The 25,660-nt window shown below is 47.5% G+C and overlaps 1 protein-coding gene across 1 annotated transcript; it reads left to right on the top strand.

Moving 5' to 3' along the window:
* The first annotated feature begins 5,243 nt into the window (after nt 1–5,243).
* On the top strand, nt 5,244–24,486 carry LOC144507624 (vascular cell adhesion protein 1-like). The gene is made up of 6 exons (XM_078234779.1): nt 5,244–5,288; nt 6,372–6,510; nt 9,760–10,035; nt 10,606–10,920; nt 17,886–18,167; nt 24,407–24,486. The coding sequence occupies exons 1-6, from the start codon at nt 5,244–5,246 to the stop codon at nt 24,484–24,486; spliced, it is 1,137 nt and encodes a 378-aa protein (XP_078090905.1).
* The last annotated feature ends 1,174 nt before the right edge of the window (nt 24,487–25,660 follow it).

The raw sequence follows: 25,660 nt of genomic DNA on the forward strand, positions 1-25,660 counted from the left end.
GGGCAAGGGGGTGGGGGCAGATTGGGTTAATGAGTAATGACAAGCAGGGGCAGAAGAAATGTGAGTTTGGTCGTTTTGGTTTTCCCTGTGGGTGGAAGTCTCAAAGATTCCTCCCACCTCCTGCCCACACCTACTTGAAGCTTTGTTTCAAAGGATGAAAATTTGCATTTATAGAATCATAGAGTCCCTACAGTGCAGATGGAGGCCATTCAGCCCATCGAGTCTGCATTGACTCTCCGACAGAGTATCTCACTCAAGCCTTATCCCTGTAACTGTGCACATTTACCCCACTAATCCCCCTAACCCCATTGTTAAAATAAATGTTATAAGAATGTAAATATATATATCTTTACGTATGGATGTTTGTGTGCAATAAAGAATTTGTGTAAGAACTTTAATGTGTTTTCTTTGCTAAATTGGCATTTGTGTGTGAAGTTTCAATACTTGAGTAAAATGCCTCACAGTGATGATTATGAATTGGATTAAAGGAAAGTTTAATCAAACAATGGTTTGAGTTGAGATGTCAAAAATAACAACTGTAAAGATACAACTCGTTGAAACGAACCAGCCTTTGCACCACCTTCTTGCAGACAAGCAGGGAGATAACTCGAGATAACAGCTTGAGCTTTCAGGCTACTGAATTAATCCATTCTGCTTCAAACAGGTTTTTATTTAGAGGTAGCCGCAAATGTAACAACATTTCTAGCAGCTTTAAGAATCTGAGAATTTATCTATAGATTTTCAGTGCCACAGCATAGGCATGTTTTAGAGGTTTTATCTTTAAAGAAACGGACTTAACCCATTGAGGCCAATTAAGTTTAAAATTTATTTATTAGCGTCACAAGTAGACTTACATTAACACTGCAATGAAGTAACGCCTCTACTTATCAGAAGACTAAGGAAATTTGGCACGTCAGCTACAACTCTCACCACTTTTACAGATGCACCACAGAAAGCATTCTTTCTGGTTGTATCACAGCTTGGTATGGCTCCTGCTCTGCCCAAGACTGCAAGAAACTACAAAAGGTTATGAATGTAACCCAATCCATCATACAAACCAGCCTCCCACCCACTGACCCTGTCTACACTTCCCACTGCCTCGGCAAAGCAGCCAGCATAATCAAGAGCCCCCCAGACATTCTCTCTTCCACCTTCTTCTGTCGGGAAAAAGATACAAAAGTCTGAGGTCACGTACCAACTGACTCAAGAACAGCTTCTTCCCTGCTGCCATCAGACTTTTGAATGGACCTACCTTGCATTAAGTTGATCTTTCTTTACACCCTAGCTATGACTGTAACACTACATTCTGCACTCTCTTGTTTCCTTCTCTATGAACGGTATGCTTTGTCTGCATAGCGCGCAAGAAACAATACTTTTCACTGTATATTAATACATGTAACAATAATAAATCAAATCAAATCAGTCCAAAGATGTAAGGCTAAGATGCATTGACCATGCTAAATTGCCCCTTAGTATTCCAAGATGTATAGGTTAGGTGGATTAGCCATGATAAATATGCCACACTCCGGCACCTGTTAGGGTACACTGAGGGAGAATTTAGCATGGCCAATGCACCTAACCAGCACGTCTTTCGGACTGTGGGAGGAAACCAGGGCACTCAGAGAAAACCCACGCAGACACAGGGAGAACATGCCGACTCCGCACAGATAGGGCCCCAAACTGGGAATCGAACCCAGGGGATAAGATAATGGTTAAAGTGGCACTGGAACGTCGGGGATTTGCCATGCAGTGGCAAGGACCTTACCAGGTAATGATGACAAGTGACACATATGTATGTTTGGAAAGCTTTGGACATGGTAAAACTTTATGGGTGGAATTTTCCTGAAACTTGGCTGTCAGTTTTGGTATGAAAACTGGTGTGAATCCTGCCTGCCCTGGCAGCGCAATCTGGACCGCAATTGACGAAATATCTTTTCCAGCAAAGATAGCTAAACTGGTTTTATGAAGGTTTCCCTCAATGCCTTGGATCTAAGGCTTAGGTGCAACACTACAGCATCTCTGAGAAGTCAATGATATGACCCCTTGGCTGTGAAATGTGTCCTAGCCTCCTGGCTGTGAGGTGAGGACTTCCTGTCTGCTTCTGAGGGGGTAACAGTTATACTGTTTCCCCTTGTGATATTTCAAACTCGAGAGTTGGCTGTCAGATTTTTTCCATTCATGGAGCTTAGCATTTCTATTGCCCTGAGTCACCCAGTCATTTGCTGACATAAACTGTTTGAGCCTCCGGAACTTAAAATTTCTGTTGCAATCATCCAAGTAATCTGTTTCTACAACTGGAGCAATTCACATCTAATCATCTGGAGCTAATCTCATGTCTGTGTAATTCTCTGATCACTTTTAGAGGCTTGCCAGCCCCTTGAAATGCTGGCTCTTACCATTGCCGGGCAGATTTCTATCTTTCAGGCCTTAAATTCTTGTTGTTGTTGCAACTAGACAAATCCCTGACAGATGCGGCAGAGTGGAGACCTGGAAGGATCCTGTGGTGAAGACGTTCAGGGCTGCCGTGAGCTTAACGGCCACAGGGAGCGGGTGTCCTTTGTTGCCAAGTGACATGATATCGGCAAAGACATGGCACAGGTGCTGTACCGTCTCCTTAGGCGGAGACTTCATCGGTACATGGTGTTGCACCGCTCCATGAAGGACACACGAGTTCGTTAGACCCTTCATCTTCAGAATGTTTGTGCTTCCTGCATGGCTGGTGCAGCCTCTGGCCCCTGATTCTGTCCTATGGCCTCCTGATATTGTTCTTCAGGGTCTTCTCTCGTTGCTGCTGGAGTGTGCGCTCCTCCAGCGCTCTGATAGCCAGCTCCACTGGCTCCATCCCAATATCACTCAGAATCCTGCGAGAGGTGAGAGTCAGGTTGGTGTTGCAGCTACTGACCATCATTATTTTTCCCTGAGCCATTGGCCTTCCTGACCTAGAAGCAGCCAATCCCAGAACTTTGCTGGCAGCGTTCACACGCTCACAGCTCCGGCGCCCTCCCATTTCTAGGACTGTTCCTCACCCACTTAGACTTACCACTAGCCTTCAGTCTGGGTTTCCCCCCCCCCCCTGAAGTTCACTCCTGTGTGGGTTCTCTGCTTGCTCATCCTGACTGGCTGAGGTCAACTGAATGGTTATGTCTGCCTTGAGGGCGGGGATGCTGATGGCTCCTGAGTGGCAGGCGTTGGCATCCCAACAAAGAAGTGATCCCTTTCCTTCTTAATCTCATGCCAGCAAGTTTAGAGGCCTGAACCCTGAGGCTTAACATCATTCCTTGAGTTTGAGACTGTGGTGCTGCGAAGGGTTAACTCTTGATAGCCAATAAGTGTCACAAGCAAGAGTGGCAGGAATGCAGCCGGGCACAATTGTTTTCTCCTTCAGGAAGAGGCAGAGCTAATAAGCTGGATGATTCACAGAGCTCATTACTGTCATTCCCCTAAGCCTCATGGAACACTCCCCTATCCCCACCCCCCTCAACAACTTCTACCCTAGGGACTGACTCCCATGCCACAGGCCGCATACTCACACAGCATTGAAAGCAGAGTTACACAACACAGACAGCAGACTCCAAGACCATCAGCACCAACCATGCACCCCCTCCCCATCCCCCGCCCCCTGGAGTAAAGCCTTCTGCCCCTGACAACTGACCTCCTCTTTCTCTCAACCCCACCCCACAGAGCTGTCCAGTATCATCTGTCCCCTTGGACGTCCTGGTGCTCTGTGGAGACAATGGTGCTGAACTCCTTTACTCCTCTCGGAGGTCATGGAGCACGGTTCCATTTTTAAAAAGCATTAGTGAGTCGCGCTGGTGTGACATACCAGCTGTTATCATAGAAATCATAGAAATCATAGAAACCCTATAGTGCAGAAGGAGGCCATTCGGCCCATCAAGTCTGCACCGACCACAATCCCACCCAGGCCCTACCCCCACTTATTTACCCGCTAATCCCTCTAACCTACGCATCTCAGGACTCTAAGGGGCAATTTTTAACCTGGCCAATCAACCTAACCCGCACATCTTTGGACTGTGGGAGGAAACCGGAGCACCCGGAGGAAACCCACGCAGACACAAGGAGAATGTGCAAACTCCACACAGACAGTGACCCGAGCCGGGAATCGAACCTGGGACCCTGGAGCTGTGAAGCAGCAGTGCTAACCACTGTGCTACCATGCTGTTGATTGGGAAAATTCAGTGAGGGCTGAAGGTGCAACGTGAAGCCCACTAAGTAGATGGTAATGCATTTAAACTCATGTGAATCAGATTTACACCCTTCCTGAGTGTGAACATGGTTGTGCCATTGAGGGAGGCTGGGAAAATCCTGTTCTGAAATCTCGCCGGCGCAAATCCCTGTTTTGGCCTCTTACAACATTTAGCAGCCATTATGGGATTTGCACCTGTAGCTAACGGGTCTGCTAAATCTCACAGTCTGTTTCTGTCAGCAGAAAAGTAACCAGCAGCCTGTGGAGGAGGTGGTGGGATGGTGTATTTTCACTGATTCGGTAATCCAAAGACCGAAGGTAATGTTAGCTACCTACAGGAGGGAACAGAGAATGGATAACAGGGTTTAGATCTTTGATAGAGTCACCACTAGTAGTCATCCTGTCATTCCAGTTATATTATCAAAAGGGGACAGTCTGACTTGGGTGACATTGCCCCAACTTTTACATTAATGACACAAATGGAAATGTAGACATAAAGGGAGTGTACAACACTAGCTCGGGTTTGGGGCAATTCTATTATGTGTGTCCAACACAGGAGTGAACATTACTCCTGAGGGCAACATGGTGGCACAGTGGTTAGCACTGCTGTCTCACAACGCCAGGGACCCCGTGTTCGATTCCTGGCTTGAGTCACTGTCTGTGTGGAGTTTGCACATTCTCCCCGTGTCTGCGTGGGTTTCCTCCAGGTGCTCCGGTTTCCTCCCACAGTCCAAAGACATGCTGGTTAGGTGGATTGGCCATGCTAAATTGCCCCTTAGTGTTAGGGAGACTAGCTAGGGTAAATGCATGGGGTTATGGGGATAGGGCCTGGGTAGATTGTGGTCAGTGCAGACTTGATGGGCTGAATGGCCTCCTGATGCACTGTAGGATTCTATGATTACGGGGGGGATAGAGTAATCTGTCTCCACTTGTTTGGGAGACAGGAACCATGTGAAAATATTGTAAGAAAAATGTATAAATGTTGCACTTTAATTTGTCAACCTGCAGGTATCAGAAAGCCATTAAGTGTCCAGCCACCATGTCACCGCCTCCAGATGGAGTAATTCGAGGTGGAAAACGCAAAGTAACATTGCATGATGTTACAGTGGCTACATTGGAGGTGCCCTGCAATTTGATCAACCTCATCCTCCCCTTTTTGCTAATTGAACAAAACAAAAGTTACAAAAACAGAAAATGCTGGAAAATCTCAGCCAGTCTGACAGATCTGTGGAGAGAGAATAGAGCCAACGTTTCGAGTCTGGATGATCCTTCGTCAGAGTTGGGAGCATAGAAAATCAGACAAGATTTGTACTCTGAGGGTGGGTGAGGTGGAGGGAGGTTATAATAAGGCCGTCCGCAAGGAGTGCCCAGACCTTCCTGTCGCTTGCCGTTTCAACACAGCACCCTGCTCTCCTGTCCACATGCCCTCTGGCTTTTGCAATGTCCTCACGAATCCCAATGCAAACTGAAGGAACAGCAGTGTCTTCTGGACTGAACATTAAGTTCAACAACTTCAGGGCATGAACCCTCCACTCCTTTTCCATTTACTTTATTTCTTCTTATCATCTCATTGATCCATTCTTATCATCTTTCATTCTTACTCATATTTTTCCACTTCTCCAATCTCACTCTCCATCGCTTGGACGAGACTGGAAATTCCCGCCCCAGGTCAATGGAGATTTCCGTTGTCGGACCCTCGCCTGCTCCAATTCCGTGGCGGGCAAGGTGGCAGAGTTCTGGCCCATGTCTCAAAACAATCCCCCTCCCCCCGCCCCCCTTTCTGCCACATTCCTCAGGTAGTCCTTAACAATCTGTACCTCTGTTCTATTCTGCCATTCACACATTCTGGTAACTTAATGGACACTCATGACACATTTCTCTGCCACTATTATCACTATTTACATTTCCTTTGTCCTAGTATAGCGCCGCCCCTTTGATGAATTCATTGTTACACAGCCAGTAACAGAAGTATGGGAGGTACGGGCCAATAATATTTCTGATGGGACCTGACTGAACTTTTCTCCACCACACTCCGAGGAAGTTCATTAGTCCTAACTTCCTCATTCTATGTTCAGAACTGAAGTTGCTGATCTATGAATTTTGTTGAGACTTATGAAAGGAGGACGGCCCTGTTGATGATACATAACGGAATCTCTCTCAGAGACAGGAAGAGCTCTTTCAGATTCAGACTACAGCCTGGGGGAACCGTGAGGAACCATTCTCTCCAAGCTCCGCAATTATGGATTTTAAACTGAATTCAGCGGTTGGATGTATTTACATTTCCCCGGTAATTTTCAGTATAACAGGTAGGATAAAATAAACAATGTCAATTCCTATTTGCATTATATTCAGAGTGGCTACACTTTGCCTGATGGTTAATTTGGTGGAATTTCCTATTCTGTTTAAATTCAGCATTGGGAAACATTACTTTGGGGATGTCTGATTTCTTCCAGCGATAAAGATCTACAAAGCCCCGCTCCGGCGAGTCCGGGGACAGGGGCTCAACACCGGCTAAAAGCCTCATTTGTGACTTTGACACATTCTGTGCTGCCATTATTTTACGAGTGCATAAAACACTGAGAGCAGAGGCCGTTCCTCTGTACTCTATCGTTCAGCGATGGAATTGAGGGCAGAAGGTGCTGGCTTCATTGCAGTGCTCGGGGCGGATTCCTTGAACGGAGGTTCCACACTCACCCCAACTCTGGTCAGTTTAGGAACAACAGGCCGGACATTTGACTCAATGAAACGGTCCCCAGAATATTTTATAAAATAACAAAGTTTCCAAGTGGACTTCGTCTTGCTGGCGGTTAGTGCGTGTTGTTACTGGCATCACAATGAAACCAGCAGTTGTGCAGATCTGTACGAGGCTGCAATGAGGAACATTGAAGTGGGCGAAGCATTAGAGTTCAGTGACCACGCTGTCACACAAAGAATTCCTGGGCGCTTCAAAACAGGAAGAAGTCTCACAACACCAGGTTAAAGTCCAACAGGTCTATTTGGTAGCAAATACCATAAGCTTTCGGAGCGCTGCTCCTTCATCAGATGGAGTGGAAATGTGCTCTCAAACAGTGCACAGCGACACAACATCAAGTTACAGAATACTGATTAGAATGCGAATCCCTACAACCAGCCAGGTCTTAAAGGTACAGACAATGTGTGTGGAGGGAGCATTAAGCACAGGTTAAAGAGATGTGTATTGTCTCCAGACAGGACAGCCAGTGAGATTCTGCAAGCCCAGGAGGCAAGCTGTGGGGGTTACTGATAGTGTGACATAAATCCAACATCCCGGTTTAGGCCGTCCTCATGTGTGCGGAACTTGGCTATCAGTTTCTGCTCAGCGACTCTGCGCTGTCATGTGTCGTGAAGGCCGCCTTGGAGAACGCTTGCCTGACCGCACACATGAGGATGGCCTAAACCGGGATGTTGGATTTATGTCACACTATCAGTAACCCCCACAGCTTGCCTCCTGGGCTTGCAGAATCTCACTAGCTGTTCTGTCTGGAGACAGTACACATCTCTTTAACCTTGTTTAATGCTCCCTCCACACACATTGTCTGTACCTTTAAGACCTGGCTGGCTTTAGGGATTCGCATTCTAATCAGTATTCTGTAACTTGATTTCTGTGTCTGTGCACTGCTTGAGAGCACATTTCCACTCCATCTGGCGAAGGAGCAGCGCTCCGAAAGCTTATGGTATTTGTTGCCAAATAAACCTGTTGGACTTTAACCTGGTGTTGTGAGACTTCTTCCTGTGTTCACCCCAGTCCAACGCCGGCATCTCCACATCATGGCTTCAAAACAGGCCAGTGCCTCTGTCATTCACACATTCCTTCCTGTCCCTCCTACTGGGTAATGGAACCGGTATTCAGTTTAATAACACTGTTTAATAACACTCCTGTCACTTTGTGACATTTTACCATGTTAAAGGCTCGATATAAATGCAAGGGTTTTCAGTATTGCTATTTGTAAACTGAGCGGCTTTAATCTGTGGACTGTAAGAATGTAACACTATTGATATAAAAGTGTTCCCTATCCCAGCCTCAGGCCGCACTCACCCGGAGGACAGATCTTGATTTTAGCCCATTTTCCTACTTTTTAAATGCTGAAATGCTAAGGGTGCTGAACTTGTCCATTCTCCTGTTGACCTCCTCTCAGTAAGAGTTTCAACAACACCAGGTTAAAGTCCAACAGGTTTATTTGGTACCAAATAAACCTGTTGGACTTTAACCTGATGTTGTTAAAACTCTTCCTGTGTTCACCCCAGTCCAACGCCGGCATCTCCACATCATGACCTCCTCTCAAGCAGTGGCATGCACCAGAAGAATTATCTTGTACATCACTGCATTTGAAATGACTAAATGTGGACAGTAAGATAGAGAGAGCTATCTTTATCTGAACCTATTGTGTGATCTTGTAAATATTCGCAATCTGCTGCTTTCCCTTCCATATTGCAGTCGTTGTTGCCACATTATTGGGTCTTTCTAATGCCTGCTTATTGAACCCAAGGCTAAACTAACACTTGCATCATTTACAGCTCTTTACACTTTTACAGCAAATTTAACTCTATCAATCGGTAAATACATTTATTAGCGCTGGGTTTCACAGCAATTAGTGAATTTGAATTCTTAGCTACCTCCTGTTGTTTTCTTTACAGATCCAGATTTAATTTCCATCAGTTTCCCATGTTTTTGATTTGATTTATTATTGTCACATGTATTAACATACAATTAAAAGTATTGTTTCTTGCGCGCTGTACAGACAAAGCATACCGTTCATAGAGAAGGAAACAAGAGAGTGCAGAATGTAGTGTTACAGTCATAGCTCGGGTGTGGAGAAAGATCAACTTAATGCCAAGGTAAGTCCATTCAAAAATCTGACAGCAGCAGGGAAGAAGCTGTTCTTGAGTCGGTTGGTACGTGACCTCAGACTTTTGTATCTTTTTCTCAACAGAAGAAGGTGGAAGAGAGACTGTCCGGGGTGCGTGGCGCCCTTAATTATGCTGGCTGCTTTGCCGGGGCAGCGGGAAGTGTAGACAGAGTCAATGGATGGGAGGCTGGTTTGCGTGTTGCATTGGGCTACATTCATGACCTTTTGTAGTTCTTTGCGGTCTTGGGCAGAGCAGGAGCCCAGACCAAGCTGTGATACAACCAGAAACAATGCTTTCTATGGTGCAGCTGTAAATGTTGGTGAGAGTCATAGCTGACATGCCAAACGTCCTTAGTCTTCTGCGAAAGTAGAGGCGCAGGTGGACTTTTTTAACTATAGTGTCAGCATGGCGGGACCAGGACAGGTTGTTGGTGATCTGGACACCGAAAAACTTGAAGCTTTCGACGCTTTCTACTTCATCCCTAGAGACAGGAGCATTTTCTCCTTTACGCTTCCTGAAGTCGATGACACTCTCCTTCGTTTTGTTGACATTGAGGGAGAGATTATTGTTGCCGCACCAGTTCACCAGATTCCCCATCTCATTGCAGTTACTGTGGAGAGTTAATGATGAATTTTGTAATTAAATGCATTTTCTTTTCCTGCATCTATTCTAATTTGTTTCCTTGGCAGCTATTGTAACTGGATTTGAGATCAGAATCAACACAAACCCCTCAGCTGTGGAATTTGGAGATTCTTTAGAGGTGAACTGTACTACCACATGTACAGACCCAATAATCAATGTGGAATATAAACCAGGGACACAGCATCACAGAACAACTGGCAGTAATTGGTTCACAGACTATTTCCAGACTGTCCACACATGGGATTTTGCAGCACCATGCACTGTGACCTGTAAATCGGAGAGTTCTCAGCTGAAGGAGGAGAAAATGGTGGTCACGGTATACAGTAAGTGAAAACTCTTGTTCTAACATAGTTGATTACCTGACATTAAAGGAAGCTGGTGTCAGGGGAAAGTTTTCAGTGAGAACCAGAACCTATCAGATTTCGGGTCAGCTTCACCATTTTCATATCTCACTTGCAGGGGTTCTTGTAGCAGAGGTTTGGATGTCCAGGAGCTTGTGACTGAATGGTCAATCCATGGAGGTCTTTGAGTATACTGTTGTTATCCATCCAATGAATGTGGTTGAGCTAGCATAAATGTCATTTTATATGTATTAGAGGATGAGCATAGGGGAAAAGCTGATTGGTTAGACGTTTGCAATAGGTTGATAAAGCTTAACATACTTGCTGCTAATTGTTGATCAGTGCAGAATGGATGCCAATGTATTCCTGGAATAAGGGCAGCCAGATGTGACTGATTCATACACTGTGTACGGAATTTTACAGACACATCGAGGCGGGGCAGGGCTGTAAAAGCCATTCAAAACTCCTTTGACTTTGGTAGGACCAGGAAATTCCACCAGTGGGCGGTGTGGTGAAATACTGACCTTCATTTCAATGATTCTCTATTAACAGATCGAGAGGTAAACATTATTTCACCTCCGGAAGTGCTGGAAGTTAACAGAACATATAGTCTGGAGTGCATTGGTCCGAGGGTCTATCCAAACAATAAACTCATACTCACATGGCTGAGGGGGAGTGAGATTGTTCAGAACAGTTCCACAGGAGAACAAGGTTATCCAGATGAAGATAAAAGATTGAGGAATGTCTTCAGTTTCACTGCAAGTGTGTCAGATGATGGACAGGTGTACACCTGCTTGGCCGAAGTGGATTCGGGTTCGAGCAACAGAAAACGAATCGCAAACTCCTCTGTAACTCTGCAAACTCACTGTAAGTTCACTCACGTATATAGTAATGTATTTGTTTTCCTGTCAGGGAATAAGCTAAGTATCAGGTTTGTCGAGAAAGAAATCAGGCTAGAGATCTGCAATTTGTCCTGGTGAGGGAGCAAGGTCAACTGGGCATTGAACCACCAATAAAATTCCGGCACTGTAAAATGCTATAGAGCTGCTCATCCAACCAGAGACTTGCTTTTCCCTGCACTGGCTGCTGATAGGCTAAACCAATGCTCTGGTCAAGGTGGAAACTGCAGGGAAAGTAAATCTTCAAAGCTCCAAACCAGGTCCAAAGTGAGGGAGAAGGTGGATAAGAGTGAGGCAAAGCAGATGGCAGCAAGAGATCTCCTTTAATTAAAAATGCAAATTCAAAAATCTGAGTGAGTGAAACAAAGACAAAATAAATAGGAACAGTCTGCTGGAAACAGCACAGAAGAATCAGGGGGATGAGAGTGGTGATATTGGCAAACTCCATAAAACTTCAGAATAAAGTGCAGTGATGGAAAGTCCAATTTAATCACAGCGTGGGTAGTTGGAGACACAGAGCAACCCACCCAGGAACTTGCTAGGCAGCTTGTACAAAGCAAAGGGACCGTTTCCTCTCACCCTGGCTTACTCTTCTGTCACCACAATACTCCCTACCTTTCCGAAGAAACCATTCCATGCAAGCACAAAACATGCAATGTCTGCCCTTTCACTTCCTCCCATTTCACCAACCAAGGCCACAAACACTCCTCCTGTGTTAAACTCCAAGGTGCTTGTACTTGTGAAGTGGCCATGTAGTAAGGGAAATATCGGGCATAGAGCAGGGCAAGGGGGAGAACGGGGAGCAGCAGCACGTGAAAGAAAGGGCAAAGGATGTGCATAACAGAGAGATGTGAGTGTGCGTGAGAGAGAGATGTGAGTGTGCGTGAGAGAGAGATGTGAGTGTGTGTGAGAGAGAGATGTGAGTGTGTGAGAGAGAGAAGTGAGTGTGCGTGAGAGAGAGATGTGAGTGTGCGTGAGAGATGTGAGTGTGAGAGAGAGATGTGAGTGTCTGTGAGAGAGAGATGTGAGCGTGCGTGAGAGAGAGATGTGAGTGTGCGTGAGAGAGAGATGTGAGTGTGCGTGAGAGAGAGATGTGAGTGTGCGTGAGAGAGAGATGTGAGTGTGCGTGAGAGAGAGATGTGAGTGTGTGTGAGAGAGAGATGTGAGTGTGTGAGAGAGAGATGTGAGTGTGCGTGAGAGAGAGATGTGAGTGTGCGTGAGAGATGTGAGTGTGAGAGAGAGATGTGAGTGTCCGTGAGAGAGAGATGTGAGCGTGCGTGAGAGAGATGTGAGTGTGCGTGAGAGAGAGATGTGAGTGTGCGTGAGAGAGAGATGTGAGTGTGCGTGAGAGAGAGATGTGAGTGTGTGTGAGAGAGAGATGTGAGTGTGAGAGAGAGATGTGAGTGTGTGTGAGAGAGAGATGTGAGTGTGAGAGAGAGATGTGAGTGTGCGTGAGAGAGAGATGTGAGCGTGCGTGAGAGAGAGATGTGAGTGAGAGAGAGAGATGTGAGTGTGTGTGAGAGAGAGATGTGAGTGTGTGTGAGAGAGAGATGTGAGCGTGCGTGAGAGAGATGTGAGTGTGTGTGAGAGAGAGATGTGAGTGTGTGTGAGAGAGAGATGTGAGCGTGCGTGAGAGAGATGTGAGTGTGTGTGAGAGTGAGATGTGAGTGTGCGTGAGAGATGTGAGTGTGCGTGATAGAGAGATGTGAGTGTGCGTGAGAGAGAGATGTGAGTGTGTGAGAGAGAGATGTGAGTGTGAGAGAGAGAGATGTGAGTGTGTGAGAGAGAGATGTGAGTGTGAGAGAGATGTGAGTGTGCGTGAGAGAGAGATGTGAGTGTGTGAGAGAGAGATGTGAGCGTGCGTGAGAGATGTGAGTGTGCGTGAGAGAGATGTGAGTGTGAGAGAGAGATGTGAGTGTGTGTGAGAAAGAGATGTGAGTGTGTGTGAGAGAGAGATGTGAGCGTGCGTGAGAGATGTGAGTGTGCGTGAGAGAGATGTGAGTGTGAGAGAGAGATGTGAGTGTGTGTGAGAGAGAGATGTGAGTGTGAGAGAGAGATGTGAGTGTGTGTGAGAGAGAGATGTGAGTGTGCGTGAGAGAGAGATGTGAGTGTGAGAGAGAGATGTGAGTGTGCGTGATAGAGAGATGTGAGTGTGCGTGAGAGAGAGATGTGAGTGTGTGAGAGAGAGATGTGAGTGTGAGAGAGAGAGATGTGAGTGTGTGAGAGAGAGATGTGAGTGTGAGAGAGATGTGAGTGTGCGTGAGAGAGAGATGTGAGTGTGTGAGAGAGAGATGTGAGCGTGCGTGAGAGATGTGAGTGTGCGTGAGAGAGATGTGAGTGTGAGAGAGAGATGTGAGTGTGTGTGAGAGAGAGATGTGAGTGTGTGTGAGAGAGAGATGTGAGCGTGCGTGAGAGATGTGAGTGTGCGTGAGAGAGATGTGAGTGTGAGAGAGAGATGTGAGTGTGTGTGAGAGAGAGATGTGAGTGTGAGAGAGAGATGTGAGTGTGTGTGAGAGAGAGATGTGAGTGTGCGTGAGAGAGAGATGTGAGTGTGAGAGAGAGATGTGAGTGTGCGTGAGAGAGAGATGTGAGTGTGCATGAGAGAGAGATGTGAGCGTGAGAGAGAGATGAGAGAGTGGTAGGCACTGTGGACTCACAGGACCAGGGGCCCAGGTTCAATTCTGGCCTTGGGTTACTGTCTGTGTGGAGTTTGCACATTCTCCCCGTGTCTGTGTGGGTTTCCTCCGGGTGTTCCAGTTTCCTCCCACACTCCAAAGATGTGCAGGTTAGGTTGATTGGCCATGCTAAATTGCCCCTTCGTACCAGGGTAAATACGTGGGGTTACGGGAATAGGGCCTGGGACGGATTGTTGTCGATGCAGACACGATGGGCCGAATGGCCTCTTTCTGCACTGCAGGGATTCTATGATGTGGGTGTGTGTGTGTGAGAAATGGAGAGAGAGGCGAGTTTGTGTAACAGAGGTGAGAGAGTGTGTCTCTGACTTGGGAATTCAGTTCTCTGGCAGCACGGTACTCTGTCCACCGTGTCCACAGCGAAAAACTGCACCGACCTCCTCAGAAGACAAACACGGGACACGGTGGACAAAGTACCCTTCGTCGTCCAGTACTTCCCCGGAGCAGAGAAGCTACGGCATCTCCTCCGGAGCCTTCAACATGTCATTGATGAAGACGAACATCTTGCTAAGGCCATCCCCACACCCCCACTTCTTGCCTTCAAACAACCGCACAACCTCAAACAGACCATTGTCCGCAGCAAACTACCCAGCCTTCAGGAGAACAGTGACCACGACACCACACAACCTGCCACAGCAACCTCTGCAAGGCGTGCCGGATCATCGACCCGGATGCCATCATCTCACGTGAGAACACCATCTACCAGGTACACGGTACCTACTCTTGCAACTCGGCCAACGTTGTCTACCTGATACGCTACAGGAAAGGATGTTCCGAGGCATGGTACATTGGGGAAACCATGCAGACGCTACGACAACAGATGAATGAACATCGCTCGACAATCACCAGGCAAGACTTCTCGTCCTGTGAAGGAGCACTTCAGCGGTCATGGGCATTCAGCCTCTGACCTTCGGGTAAGCGTTCTCCAAGGCGGCCTTCACGACACACGACAGCGCAGAGTCGCTGAGCAGAAACTGATAGCCAAGTTCCGCACACATGAGGACGGCCTAAACCGGGATGTTGGGTTTATGTCACACTATCAGTAACCCCCACAGCTTGCCCCCTGGGCTTGCAGAATCTCACTGGCTGTCCTGTCTGGAGACAATACACATCTCTTTAACCTGTGCTTAATGCTCCCTCCACTCACATTGTCTGTATCTTTAAGACCTGGTTGGCTGTAGAGATTTGCATTCTAATCAGTATTCTGTAACTTGATTTTGTGTCTCTGTGCCCTGTTTGAGAGTAGATTTCCACTCCATCTGACGAAGGAGCAGCGCTCCAAAAGCTAATGGCATTTGCTACCAAATAAACCTGTTGGACTTTAACCTGGTGTTGTTAAAACTCTTACTGTGTTCTATGGGCAAGCCAATTCCGCATCCAAGCGGCCAAGTCACTGTGAGTCCCATGAATCTTCATCTTCTAGATGAGCCTACCATGAGGGACCTTGAGCTTCATGGGGGCGTAAGTCACATATCAATCCACAACATCAAGGCACAGAAATGAAGAGTAAGTTAGGGGAAGCCACCCCTGAACCACACTGCTGAATTACTTTTCCAGCGCTGCGGTGCTCAGCGCCCTTACAGGAAAGACCAATGTTGGGCAAGCACTGCACAGTGTTTCCACTGCCAGAGACAGGGACATTTTGGGAAATTGTGCAAGTTGAGACCCCAGCATTGCACAGACAATCCAAAACCCATCCACAAGGTCGAAATTAACTGAAAGAAACACAGCTTCTCATGTTGTGCGACATCAGACGATGCAGAGATCATGTTGAATAGCCATCTCATAAACTAGTGATAGTCCTATCTGACAAAGATCCGTGGCTGCAAGGCCACTGGGTTCACATGACAGACACCCCACTTTATGGCACAAGAGGAATCCAACTCCCAATCATTGCCATGATATAGGAACCCTTGAGGTACACCAATAAAGAGATCACAAAGCTGCAAAATCAGCCTTTCTGTCTCCTCAGAAAGGATGCCTGCATAACATTCCTTCTTCAGCCATCAGAAGAGGTGAAGACAAACACAGTTTCCACACAGCTGGAATGGCATCTTCCCAAAGGTTCAAAAAGCATTCAAATGTTGACTTCATTTGGAACCACTCTTCTCTTTTCATGGAGCAGGTCTTTTCTTCTCCATTGCAGGTCTCTGGACCCGGGGCGGCACGGTGGCACAGTGGTTAGCACGGCTGCCTCACAGCGCCAGGGACCCGGGGCGGCACGGTGGCACAGTGGTTAGCACGGCTGCCTCACAGCGCCAGGGACCCGGGGCGGCACGGTGGCACAGTGGTTAGCATGGCTGCCTCACAGCGTCAGGGACCCGGCGCAGCACAGTGGCACAGTGGTTAGCACGGCTGCCTTACAGCGCCAGGGACCCGGGGCGGCACGGTGGCACAGTGGTTAGCACTGCTGCCTCACAGCGCCAGGGACCCGAGGTGGCACGGTGGCACAGTGGTTAGCACTGCTGCCTCACAGCGCCAGGGACCCAGGGCAGCACGCTGGCACAGTGGTTAGCACTGCTGCCTCACAGCGCCAGGGACCTGCATTCGATTCCTGGCTTGGATCACTGTCTGTGTGGAGTCTGCACGTCCTCCCCGTGTCTGCGTGGGTTTCCTCCGGGTGCTCCGGTTTCCTCACACAGTCCGAAGGACGTGCTGGTTAGGATGCATTGGCCGTGCTAAATTCTCCCTCAGTGTTACCCGAACAGGCGCCGGAGTGTGGCGACTAGGGGATTGTCACAGTAACTTCATTGTAGTGTTAATATAAGCCTACTTGTGACACTAATAAAAAAGTAAATAAATAAGCCTTCCCAAGGGTCAGATCAACCTACCATGCAGGAGACTACCACAACACCTCTGATAGAAGAAATGGCAGAGCCGGAACAACCTTCAGGAAAGCCTCTATCTCCACCAGTGATAGTAGTCACACCAACTGCTGCACAAACCTGACCACCTCCAGCCCGCATGCAAAACTACATCTTCTGCTGCTACCAGGTAGCAGGCTCACCCAACCTGTGCAAAGGTGAGCTACATACCCAGTCTTCTTCTACTCACAGAGACTCTCACTCAATCACAAAGAGCTTCCAGATGCACGAAAAGCCAAAGAAAGATAATACACCAACGAATTTACAAATACCAGTTTTGTCCACCAACAAAGAAAAAATCATGGACTGACTACAACCAATCACCGCCAAACCATCCGGACTGACCTGGGATGGGCACCATCCATCAATGGGAAAAGCGAATGAATACAAGTGGGGGCAAGAACCTCTGGATCCTACCACTCTCCCAAACAGACGGGAACTGAGATGTGGCAGGAGTACAAGACTCCAGACTGCCTGAACCTCTGATGTACTGGAGTTGAGGTGGGGGGAGATGGCGTAGTAAGAATGCATGCCATTACTGTTAAATGTACTGGACCGGAGGTACCTGTTTTGCAACATTGAGTTTCTCGGCCTTGGTTTCTGGACAGACTGTGGAATGTGTCCCACACTGACACGGCTGGAATTGGGAACTCACTGGTAATGGGGTTGAACTTGTGTCCCATCACTGCTGCTTCTCCAAACAACTTCTTTTCCATGTTATTTTACCATCAGGGTCACAGGTCAGTTTGTAATATTGATCAGAATTCAAAGGATAAATAATTAATCTTTGGAGGATTGAAAAATCAGTTCAGTTCCTCCCATTAAATCCTGAATGTCCATTGGTTTGTGAAATTGTGTTATTTATTTATTTTGTTTAAGTTTCCTGTTCCACTCCATCCTTGCTGATGAAGGGTAGCAAGCTGGCACAGTGGTTAGCACTGCTGCCTCACAATGCCAAGGACCTGGGCTCGATTCTGGCCTTGGGTGACTCTCCATGTGGGGTTTGCATGTTCACCCCCTGTCTGTGTGGGTTTCCTCCAGGTTCCTCAAACTGTCAAAGGATGTGCAGATTAGGTGGATTGGGCATGCTAAATTGCCCCTTTGTGTCCAAAGAAGTGTAGGTGAGGTGGACTAGCCATGGTAAATGCATGGGGTTAAGACGGTAGCGCGGAGGGGAGGGCCTGGCAGGGATGCTCTTTCAGAGAATCGGTGCAGACCCGATGGGCTGAATGGCCTCTTTCAGAACTGTGGGGATTCAATGTCCCACACTGACACGGCTGGAATTGGGAACTCACTGGCAAAGGGGTTGAACTTGTGTCCCATCACTGCTGCTTCTCCAAACACCTTTTTCATACTATTTCACTTTTCTTTTCCAGATAAACCAGGAAACGCAACCATTTCAGTAAATAACAAAACTGTGTCAGGATTTCCAGTAAATGTCAGTAAAGGTGATGAGGTTATACTGATCTGCAATTCCAATGGAAATCCCACACCTACATTAAAATGGGAAGATCCCAGTAATGGCGGCAACGTTGAGACTGCTCCTCCTGGAATCCTCCATATTTTCCACGCAACATCAGGACATCAAGGAATTTATAAATGTACAGCTACCAATCCATATGGAATTGATGAGAAGGAAGTGGACATCAGGGTCACAGGTCAGTTTGTAATATTGATCAGAATTCAAAGAATAAATAATTAATCTTTGGAGGATTGAAACATCATTCAGTTCCCCTTTGTGTGTCGAAGCACCAAACTCCGGCTCTGTGTTTTCCCAGACTGCCCGGGCAGTAACACTGCAGGAGAGGAGGTACAGCTGTGAACCCACACGCTGCCAGTACATGGTGCAAGCTGTTGGTAGCTCAGTACATTGCTAGGAAATCACAGTGAAAAATAAAATGTAAGCACAGCAGGTTAATCAGAATCTGTGGAGAAAATCTTTGTGAATGCTTTAGGAAAACTGAACAATGAACAAAATCTTGAATAGAAATCAAGATGGTAAAGACATCAAGGGATATGTGGATAATACTGGAAAAATTGCACTGAGGTATAAGATTAGCCATGATCGACCTGAAAAGCAGAATCAAAATGGAGCGACACACAAACTGAGAGGAAGTATCAGTGAAATTCTGAAACAAGTTTAACAGAAAACTGGGAAATCAATAGCTGATGGGCAAACTTTATATCAGAGAATGACAACCTGCATTAAATTAATTTAAGATAATACAGGGACAGAGTCTGTGAATAGATAAAGTGAAAAAATGGTAAGTGAATTAAAACTGGATCTCTGACAAATCAGGTTTGAGTTTGAAACAGAACACTGTGGCAAATCCAAACTAAACAAGAGGAAGCCAATAACATGGCTACAAACACCCCCTCCTCCATTATTCTGTGTTCTAACAAAAGGTCTTGTCTTAAATTTAAACTATTCTCCCTTCCCCCAGACATTGGCTGGCATACCTCATGCCAGAGAAGGAAGTAGAGGTTATAGTGCATGTCATAGAGCTAATCATGGCACATAAGGGGGCCATTTGGCACATTGAGTTCACGTCAACACCCTGGAACAATGCGGTCAGTTTCACTCCCCCGCTTGATCCCCATGACACTGCAGATTTACTTCCTTTCAGTGACCATTCGATTTCTCAGACTCTCTCAATATATCTTACCATCATAGAATCATAGAAACCCTACAGTGCAGAAACAGGCCATTCAGCCCATCGAGTCTGCACCGACCACACTCCCAACCAGGCCCTATCCCCAAATGTTACCCGCTAAACCCTCTAACCTACGCATCCGGGGACACTAAGGGGCAATTTAGCATGGCCAATCAACCTAACCCACACATCTTTGGACTGTGGGAGGAAACTGGAGCACCCGGAGGAAACCCACGCAGAAACGGGGAGAATGTGCAAACTCCACACAGACAGTGACCCAAGCCGGGAATCGAACCCAGGACCCTGGCGCTGTGAGGCAGCAGTGCTAACCACTGTGTTACCGTGCCACCCTACCGTAACGCCACTTGTCACAGCCCTCCATTCAGAAACGCACCCTTCCAGTTGGGAATGGGCTGGCTGTATCCCGTGACTGTTGGGAATGGACTGACTGTATCCCGTGACGCTTGGGAATGGGCTGGCTGTATCCCGTGACGGTTGGGAATGGGCTGACTGTGTCCCGTGACGGTTGGGAATGGGCTGGCTGTATCCCGTGACGGTTGGGAATGGGCTGACTGTATCCCATTGAACCGTAGAAAATTACAGCTCAGAAACAGGCCTTTTGGCCCTTCTTGTCTGTGCCGAACCATTTTATGCCTAGTCCCACTGACCTGCACTTGGACCATATCCCTCCACACCCCTCTCATCCATGAACCCGTCCAAGTTTTTCTTAAATGTTAAAAGTGACCCCGCATTTACCACTTTATCCGGCAGCTCATTCCACACTCCCACCACTCTCTGCGTGAAGAAGTCCCTCCTAATATTCCCTTTAAACTTTTCTCCTTTCACCCTTAACCCATGCCCTCTGGTTTTTTTCTCCCCTAGCCTCAGCGGAAAAAGCCTGCTTGCATTCACTCTATCTATACCTATCAAAATCTTATACACCTCTATCAAATCTCCCCTCAATCTTCTACGCTCCAGGGAATAAAGTCCCAACCTATTCAATCTCTCTCTGTAACTCAGCTTCTCAAGTCCCGGCAACATCCTTGTGAACCTTCTCTGCACTCTTTCAACCTTATTTACATCCTTCCTGTAACTAGGTGACCAAAACTGTACACAATACTCCAAATTCGGCCTCACCAATGCCTTATATAACCTTACCATAACACTCCAACTTTTATACTCGATACTCCGATTTATAAAGGCCAATGTACCAAAGGCACTCTTTACGACCCTATCCACCTGTGACGTCACTTTTAGGGAATTCTGTACCTGTATTCCCAGATCCCTCTGTTCAACTGCACTCTTCAGAGTCCTACCATTTACCCTGTACGTTCTACTTTGGTTTGTCCTTCCAATGTGCAATATCTCACACTTGTCTGCGTTAAATTCCATTTGCCATTTTTCAGCCCATTTTTCTAGTTGGTCCAAATCCCTCTGCAAGCTTTGAAAACCTTCCTCACTGTCCACTACACCTCCAATCTTTGTATCATCAGCAAACTTGCTGATCCAATTTACCACATTATAATCCAGATCATTGATATAGATGACAAACAACAATGGACCCAACACCGATCCCTGCGGCACACCACTAGTCACAGGCCTCCACTCAGAGAAGCAATCCTCCACAACCACTCTCTGGCTTCTTCCATTGAGCCAGTGTCTAATCCAATTTACTACCTCCCCATGTATACCTAGCGACTGAACCTTCCTAACTAACCTCCCAAGAGGGACCTTGTCAAAGGCCTTGCTGAAATCCAGGTAGACAACATCCACCGCCTGCCCTTCATCCACTTTCCTGGTAACCTCCTCGAAAAACTCTAATAGATTGGTCAAACATCACCTACCACGCACAAAGCCATGTTGACTCTACCTAATAAGTCCCTGTCTATCCAAATATTTGTAGATCCTATCCCTTATCACACCTTCCAATAACTTGCCCACCACCGACATCAAACTTACTGGCCTATAATTTCCCAGATTTCTTTTGGAACCTTTTTTAAACAACGGAACAACATGAGCCACCCTCCAATCATCCGGCACCTCCCCTGTGAATACTGACATTTTAAATATGTCTGCCAGGGTCCCTGCAAGTTCAACACTAGCTTCCCTCAAGGTCCGTGGGAATACCCTGTCTGGTCCTGGGGATTTATCCACTCTGATTTGCCTCAAGACAGCGAGCACCTCCCCTTTAATCTGTAAAGGTTCCATGACCTCCCTACCTGTTTGCCCTATTTCCGTAGACTCCATGCCCATTTCCTTAGTAAATACGGATGCAAAAAAACATTTAGTATCTCCCCCATCTCCCGTGACGGTTGGGAATGGGCTGACTGTATCCCATGACGGTTGGGAATGGGCTGACTGTATCCCATGACGGTTGGGAATGGGCTGACTGTATCCCATGATGGTTGAGAATGGGCTGACTGTATCCCGTGACGGTTGGGAGTGGGCTGGCTGTATCCCGTGACGGTTGGGGATGGGCTGACTGCATTCCGTGACGGTTGGGAATGGGCTGACTGTATCCCGTGATGGTTGGGAATGGGCTGGCTGTATACCGTGACGGTTGGGAATGGGCTGACTGTATCCCGTGACGGTTGGGAATGGGCTGACTGTATCCCATGACGGTTGGGAATGGGCTGACTGTATCCCGTGACGGTTGGGAATGGGCTGACTGTATCCCGTGATGGTGGGAATGGGCTGACTGTATCCCATGACGGTTGGGAATGGGCTGACTGTATCCCGTGATGGTTGGGAATGGGCTGACTGTATCCCATGACGATTGGGAATGGGCTGACTGTGTCCCATGACGATTGGGAATGGGCTGTGGTTCGAAAGTGGGTGAACTATACAAGAGAAAGACTGAGCAATCCATGAAAATTCCCATTGTTTTTAACAGGGGGATTTTGGAGTTGCATTTTATCAATAATTTGTGTAACTGGTTGTTTGGTTTGTTTTTATAGGTGGAAGAAGTTTCCCACATCTGGTGATCCCAGGAATAATACTACTATTCCTAATGTTGATAGGAACTTTGTTACTGTTTTGCAAATACATGCAAAGCAAAACCCAACAACTGTCCACAGACCCGCAATAATCAGGAAAATTACTTTTTCAAGAAATGTGATCCATATTTTATTGGGATAACAAGAATTGCAAATATGTCTAACTGATTAAACTAACATATCCTGATTGAAGCAGAATATCCAACAATCCTGTGGATGGAGCCTCAGCTCGCCGGTGAAGCCGGCTGCTGAGCTCTAGGGGCGCCATTGTGCAGGCGCCCTGATCTCCCAGTGTACTGAGATATCTTCTCCCGCCCCGCGTCCCCCACAGACATCGGGACCCACTCCCCCGGACATCGCCCCTGCCAACTGTCCCCCTTACCTCCAACCCCCATTCCGCCCCCACCGATCGTCCCCCTGGCAGTGGTCCCCTAACCCCCACCGGCAGAGTTCCCTCCCTCCCACCCTGCAGAGCTCTGGGCTTGTCTCCCTCCCTGTCGTAACTCCGCCCCTCACTGGCTCCACCCCCCACTCTGGCTCCACCCCCTTGGCACTGCCCCGGTACAGTTATGGTGCCAGGTGGGCACTGCCAGAGTGCCAGTTGGGCACTGCCTGGCTGACACTGCCCATGGGCACTGTCCACCCACCCATGCCCTTGACAACACGGCTTCAATGGCTTCCGATCCCCCCTCAGACTGGATGTGATTCTCGCTCGATCGACGAGGAGATAAGTTCAAGCGAGCCCGGATGATAGAATCGGGGACCCTCTAATGGCATGAATATTGAAATTGGTTTTTGCCCTTTTTAAGCGTGAAACTGATTTTGCTGGCAGAATAGGACTGGTAAGATTACGAGAAGGAAAACCTGGCACAATCCTGATTTTTCACCTTACAACCTTTCAAAAATATTTGGATGAGCGCTTGAAATATCATAACATTCAAGGACATGGGACAAAAGCAGGAAAATGGGAATTGTGCGCCTTTAGTGGTAGATATTGTCGGTGTAGATGCTTTGTGCTGAAGGGCCTTTTCTACGCTGTATGACTCAACGGGCGCGATCTTACGACCTCGTCCCACCTGTCATTTGGTGAGGCGAGATGGTAAGGTTGCGAAGAATCAGGTTTGGGCCTGTTTTCTCGCCTTACACAACCTCAGTGCTGCTGCTTTGCTGGTGAGTTCAGCTTCGAGGCCTTTCTGATTAACATGAGGTCCTCATGTTAATCAGAAAGTGTGATTCTTACCAACGGGGGCCAGACATGATAGATTCACTAGTGAGAACAGAGGCCATTGAAGTCCCCCAGGTGATGGGGTTCAGGGCTGGACAGTGCCCAAGGGCACCCTCAGTTCCCACAGGGCATCCTGGCAGTGCCAGGGGCAATTCCAAAAGGTTGGACAAGGGGCTGGGCCTGAGGGTATGTGGCCTGAGGGGGAGCTCTCTGGGGAGGACAGAGGGGAGAAGGGAGGAACTCTGCAAAATGGAAGATTGATCGGATGGGGTGGCAATTGGGGATGGCGAACGATATCTGAGTTGGCGGTGGGGTTGTAGGAGGGCGATATCTAGGGCAACGATCAGGGATGGTGGGGGAATCTCTCACTAAGTGCCAAAAGATTGCTTTTTTAAACTTGTCCAAATAAACGAGTCTGAAACTCTTCCGTTTTCTCACTCTTTCATCACTTAGAACTTTTGTCAGAAAATTTTGCCCGACATGTTTGACCAAGCTTTCGCTCATTTATATGGGACTCATTTGATAGCATTCTTCCCTCTGTGTCAGAAGGCTGCACTCCAGCATGAGAATTCAGTTCCTGCAATGTGCCATTCCCAACCCCCCCCCAACCCCCACCTACTCCCCCCACCCTCCTCCTCCTCACACCACCCCCCCCTCCCCCCACTACCACCAGCCAAACCGATAGGGTCACCATGTTGCTCCTGTAGGGATGGCCCAATGCACTTTAAGTGCACTTAACTGGCCAGTTTTGGGACTCCACCTGAGCAGACCCCACCTTAAAGAGCTGCAGGCCATTCAGAGATCAGGGGCTGGGAGCAGTAGTAGCTGCCGTTAAAGTACTGAGTCTGCCACTAAGGATGATCACTGGATCCCTGAGGATAGGTGAGTTGGGAGGAATGGGGCTGACAGAGAGGAGGTCATCTTAAAGAGGAGAGCTTTCAACGTCACCCCTTTTCAATGTCAGGTCCTTTTATTATGCAAGTCCCAATCAACAAGGGTTTTTCCTCTCTATGTGTCTGCAGGTAAACCCGACAAAGGTTTGCCGGGCAGCCTCTGGGAGCCACGTGCAACCTTTGTGAATTTAGTGGTGGCTCAGAGATAATTAGCTTAAAATGGTTCATTGATGGGCCTAATTGTCCAATGTACAGGATTCCATGCAGGCCTTCCAGGACTTAATTGGGGACAGTTTTTCCAATGCCGGTATCGCCTCCTTTGCTCTCATACCTGCTCCAGCAGACTCCACAATATTCAGCACAAAACTCAAAGCTGCCACTCCAGTGCTATACTATAAACGGTGCTGTACTTTGGATGAACCAAGGACCTGTCAGCTCTTTCAGTGAATATAAAAGATCCCATGCCACTATCTTAAAAAAAAGCAGAGGAGTGAAACTCTTCTACAAAGTACCTGTCAGTTTTACCAGGGAGATCTCCTTGCTTTCTCTCATAAGGCTCAGCTGCTTTGAAACCGTTTTGAAATGCTTTGATTGACAGCAGGGAAGGGGTTTCACTGGGGAATTCCCCTTTTAACATTGAAAGAGTAGCATCTGGTGCCTGGCTCCTTTGAAGTGCTTTGATTGACAGGCTGGATCACTTACTATTAGCCAGGAGCTTTGTTTGTTTTTCTTTCCCTTCAGAGACCAGTGCATCTGAAGTGCTTTGTAAATGTTGCGGTTAGACAGGAGGAAGTGAAACCTCATGACTAGTGGGTATTTGATCCAACTTGTCAATCAAAGAACAAAGAACAAAGAAAATTACAGCACAGGAACAGGCCCTTCGGCCCTCCAAGACTGCACCGACCATGCTGCCCGACTTAACTAAAACTCCCTACCCTTCCGGGGCCCACATCCCTCCATTCCCATCCCATTCATGTTCTTGTCAAGACGCCCCTTAAAAGTCACTACCGTATCCACTTCCACTACCTCCCCCGGCAACGGGTTCCAGGCACCCACTACTCTCTGTGTAAAAAATCTGCCTCGTACATCTCCTTTAAACCTTGCCCTCGCACCTTAAACCTATGCCCCCTCGTAATTGACTCTTCCACCCTGGGAAAAAGCTTCTGACTATCCACTCTGTCCATGCCTCTCATAATCTTACAGACTTCTATCAGGTCTCCCCTCAACCTCCGTCGCTCCAGTGAGAACAAACCAAGTTTCTCCAACCTCTCCTCATAGCTAATGCCTTCCATACCAGGCAACATCCTGGTAAATCTTTTCTGTATCCTCTCCAAAGCCTCCACATCCTTCTGGTAGTGTGGCAACCAGAATTGAACACCATAT

Source organism: Mustelus asterias, chromosome 19 (assembly GCF_964213995.1).
Source record: "Mustelus asterias chromosome 19, sMusAst1.hap1.1, whole genome shotgun sequence".
Classification (NCBI taxonomy): Eukaryota; Metazoa; Chordata; class Chondrichthyes; order Carcharhiniformes; family Triakidae; genus Mustelus; species Mustelus asterias.

Excerpts from the sequence above, each read along its gene's own strand:
- LOC144507624 (XM_078234779.1), top strand. The coding sequence starts at position 5,244 with ATGTCACCGCCTCCAGATGGAGTAATTCGAGGTGGAAAACGCAAA. Across the intron at positions 5,289-6,371 it reads TTCGAGGTGGAAAACGCAAA|GAAGAGCTCTTTCAGATTCA; the intron begins GTAACATTGCAT and ends TCTCAGAGACAG. Across the intron at positions 6,511-9,759 it reads GGTAATTTTCAGTATAACAG|CTATTGTAACTGGATTTGAG; the intron begins GTAGGATAAAAT and ends TTTCCTTGGCAG.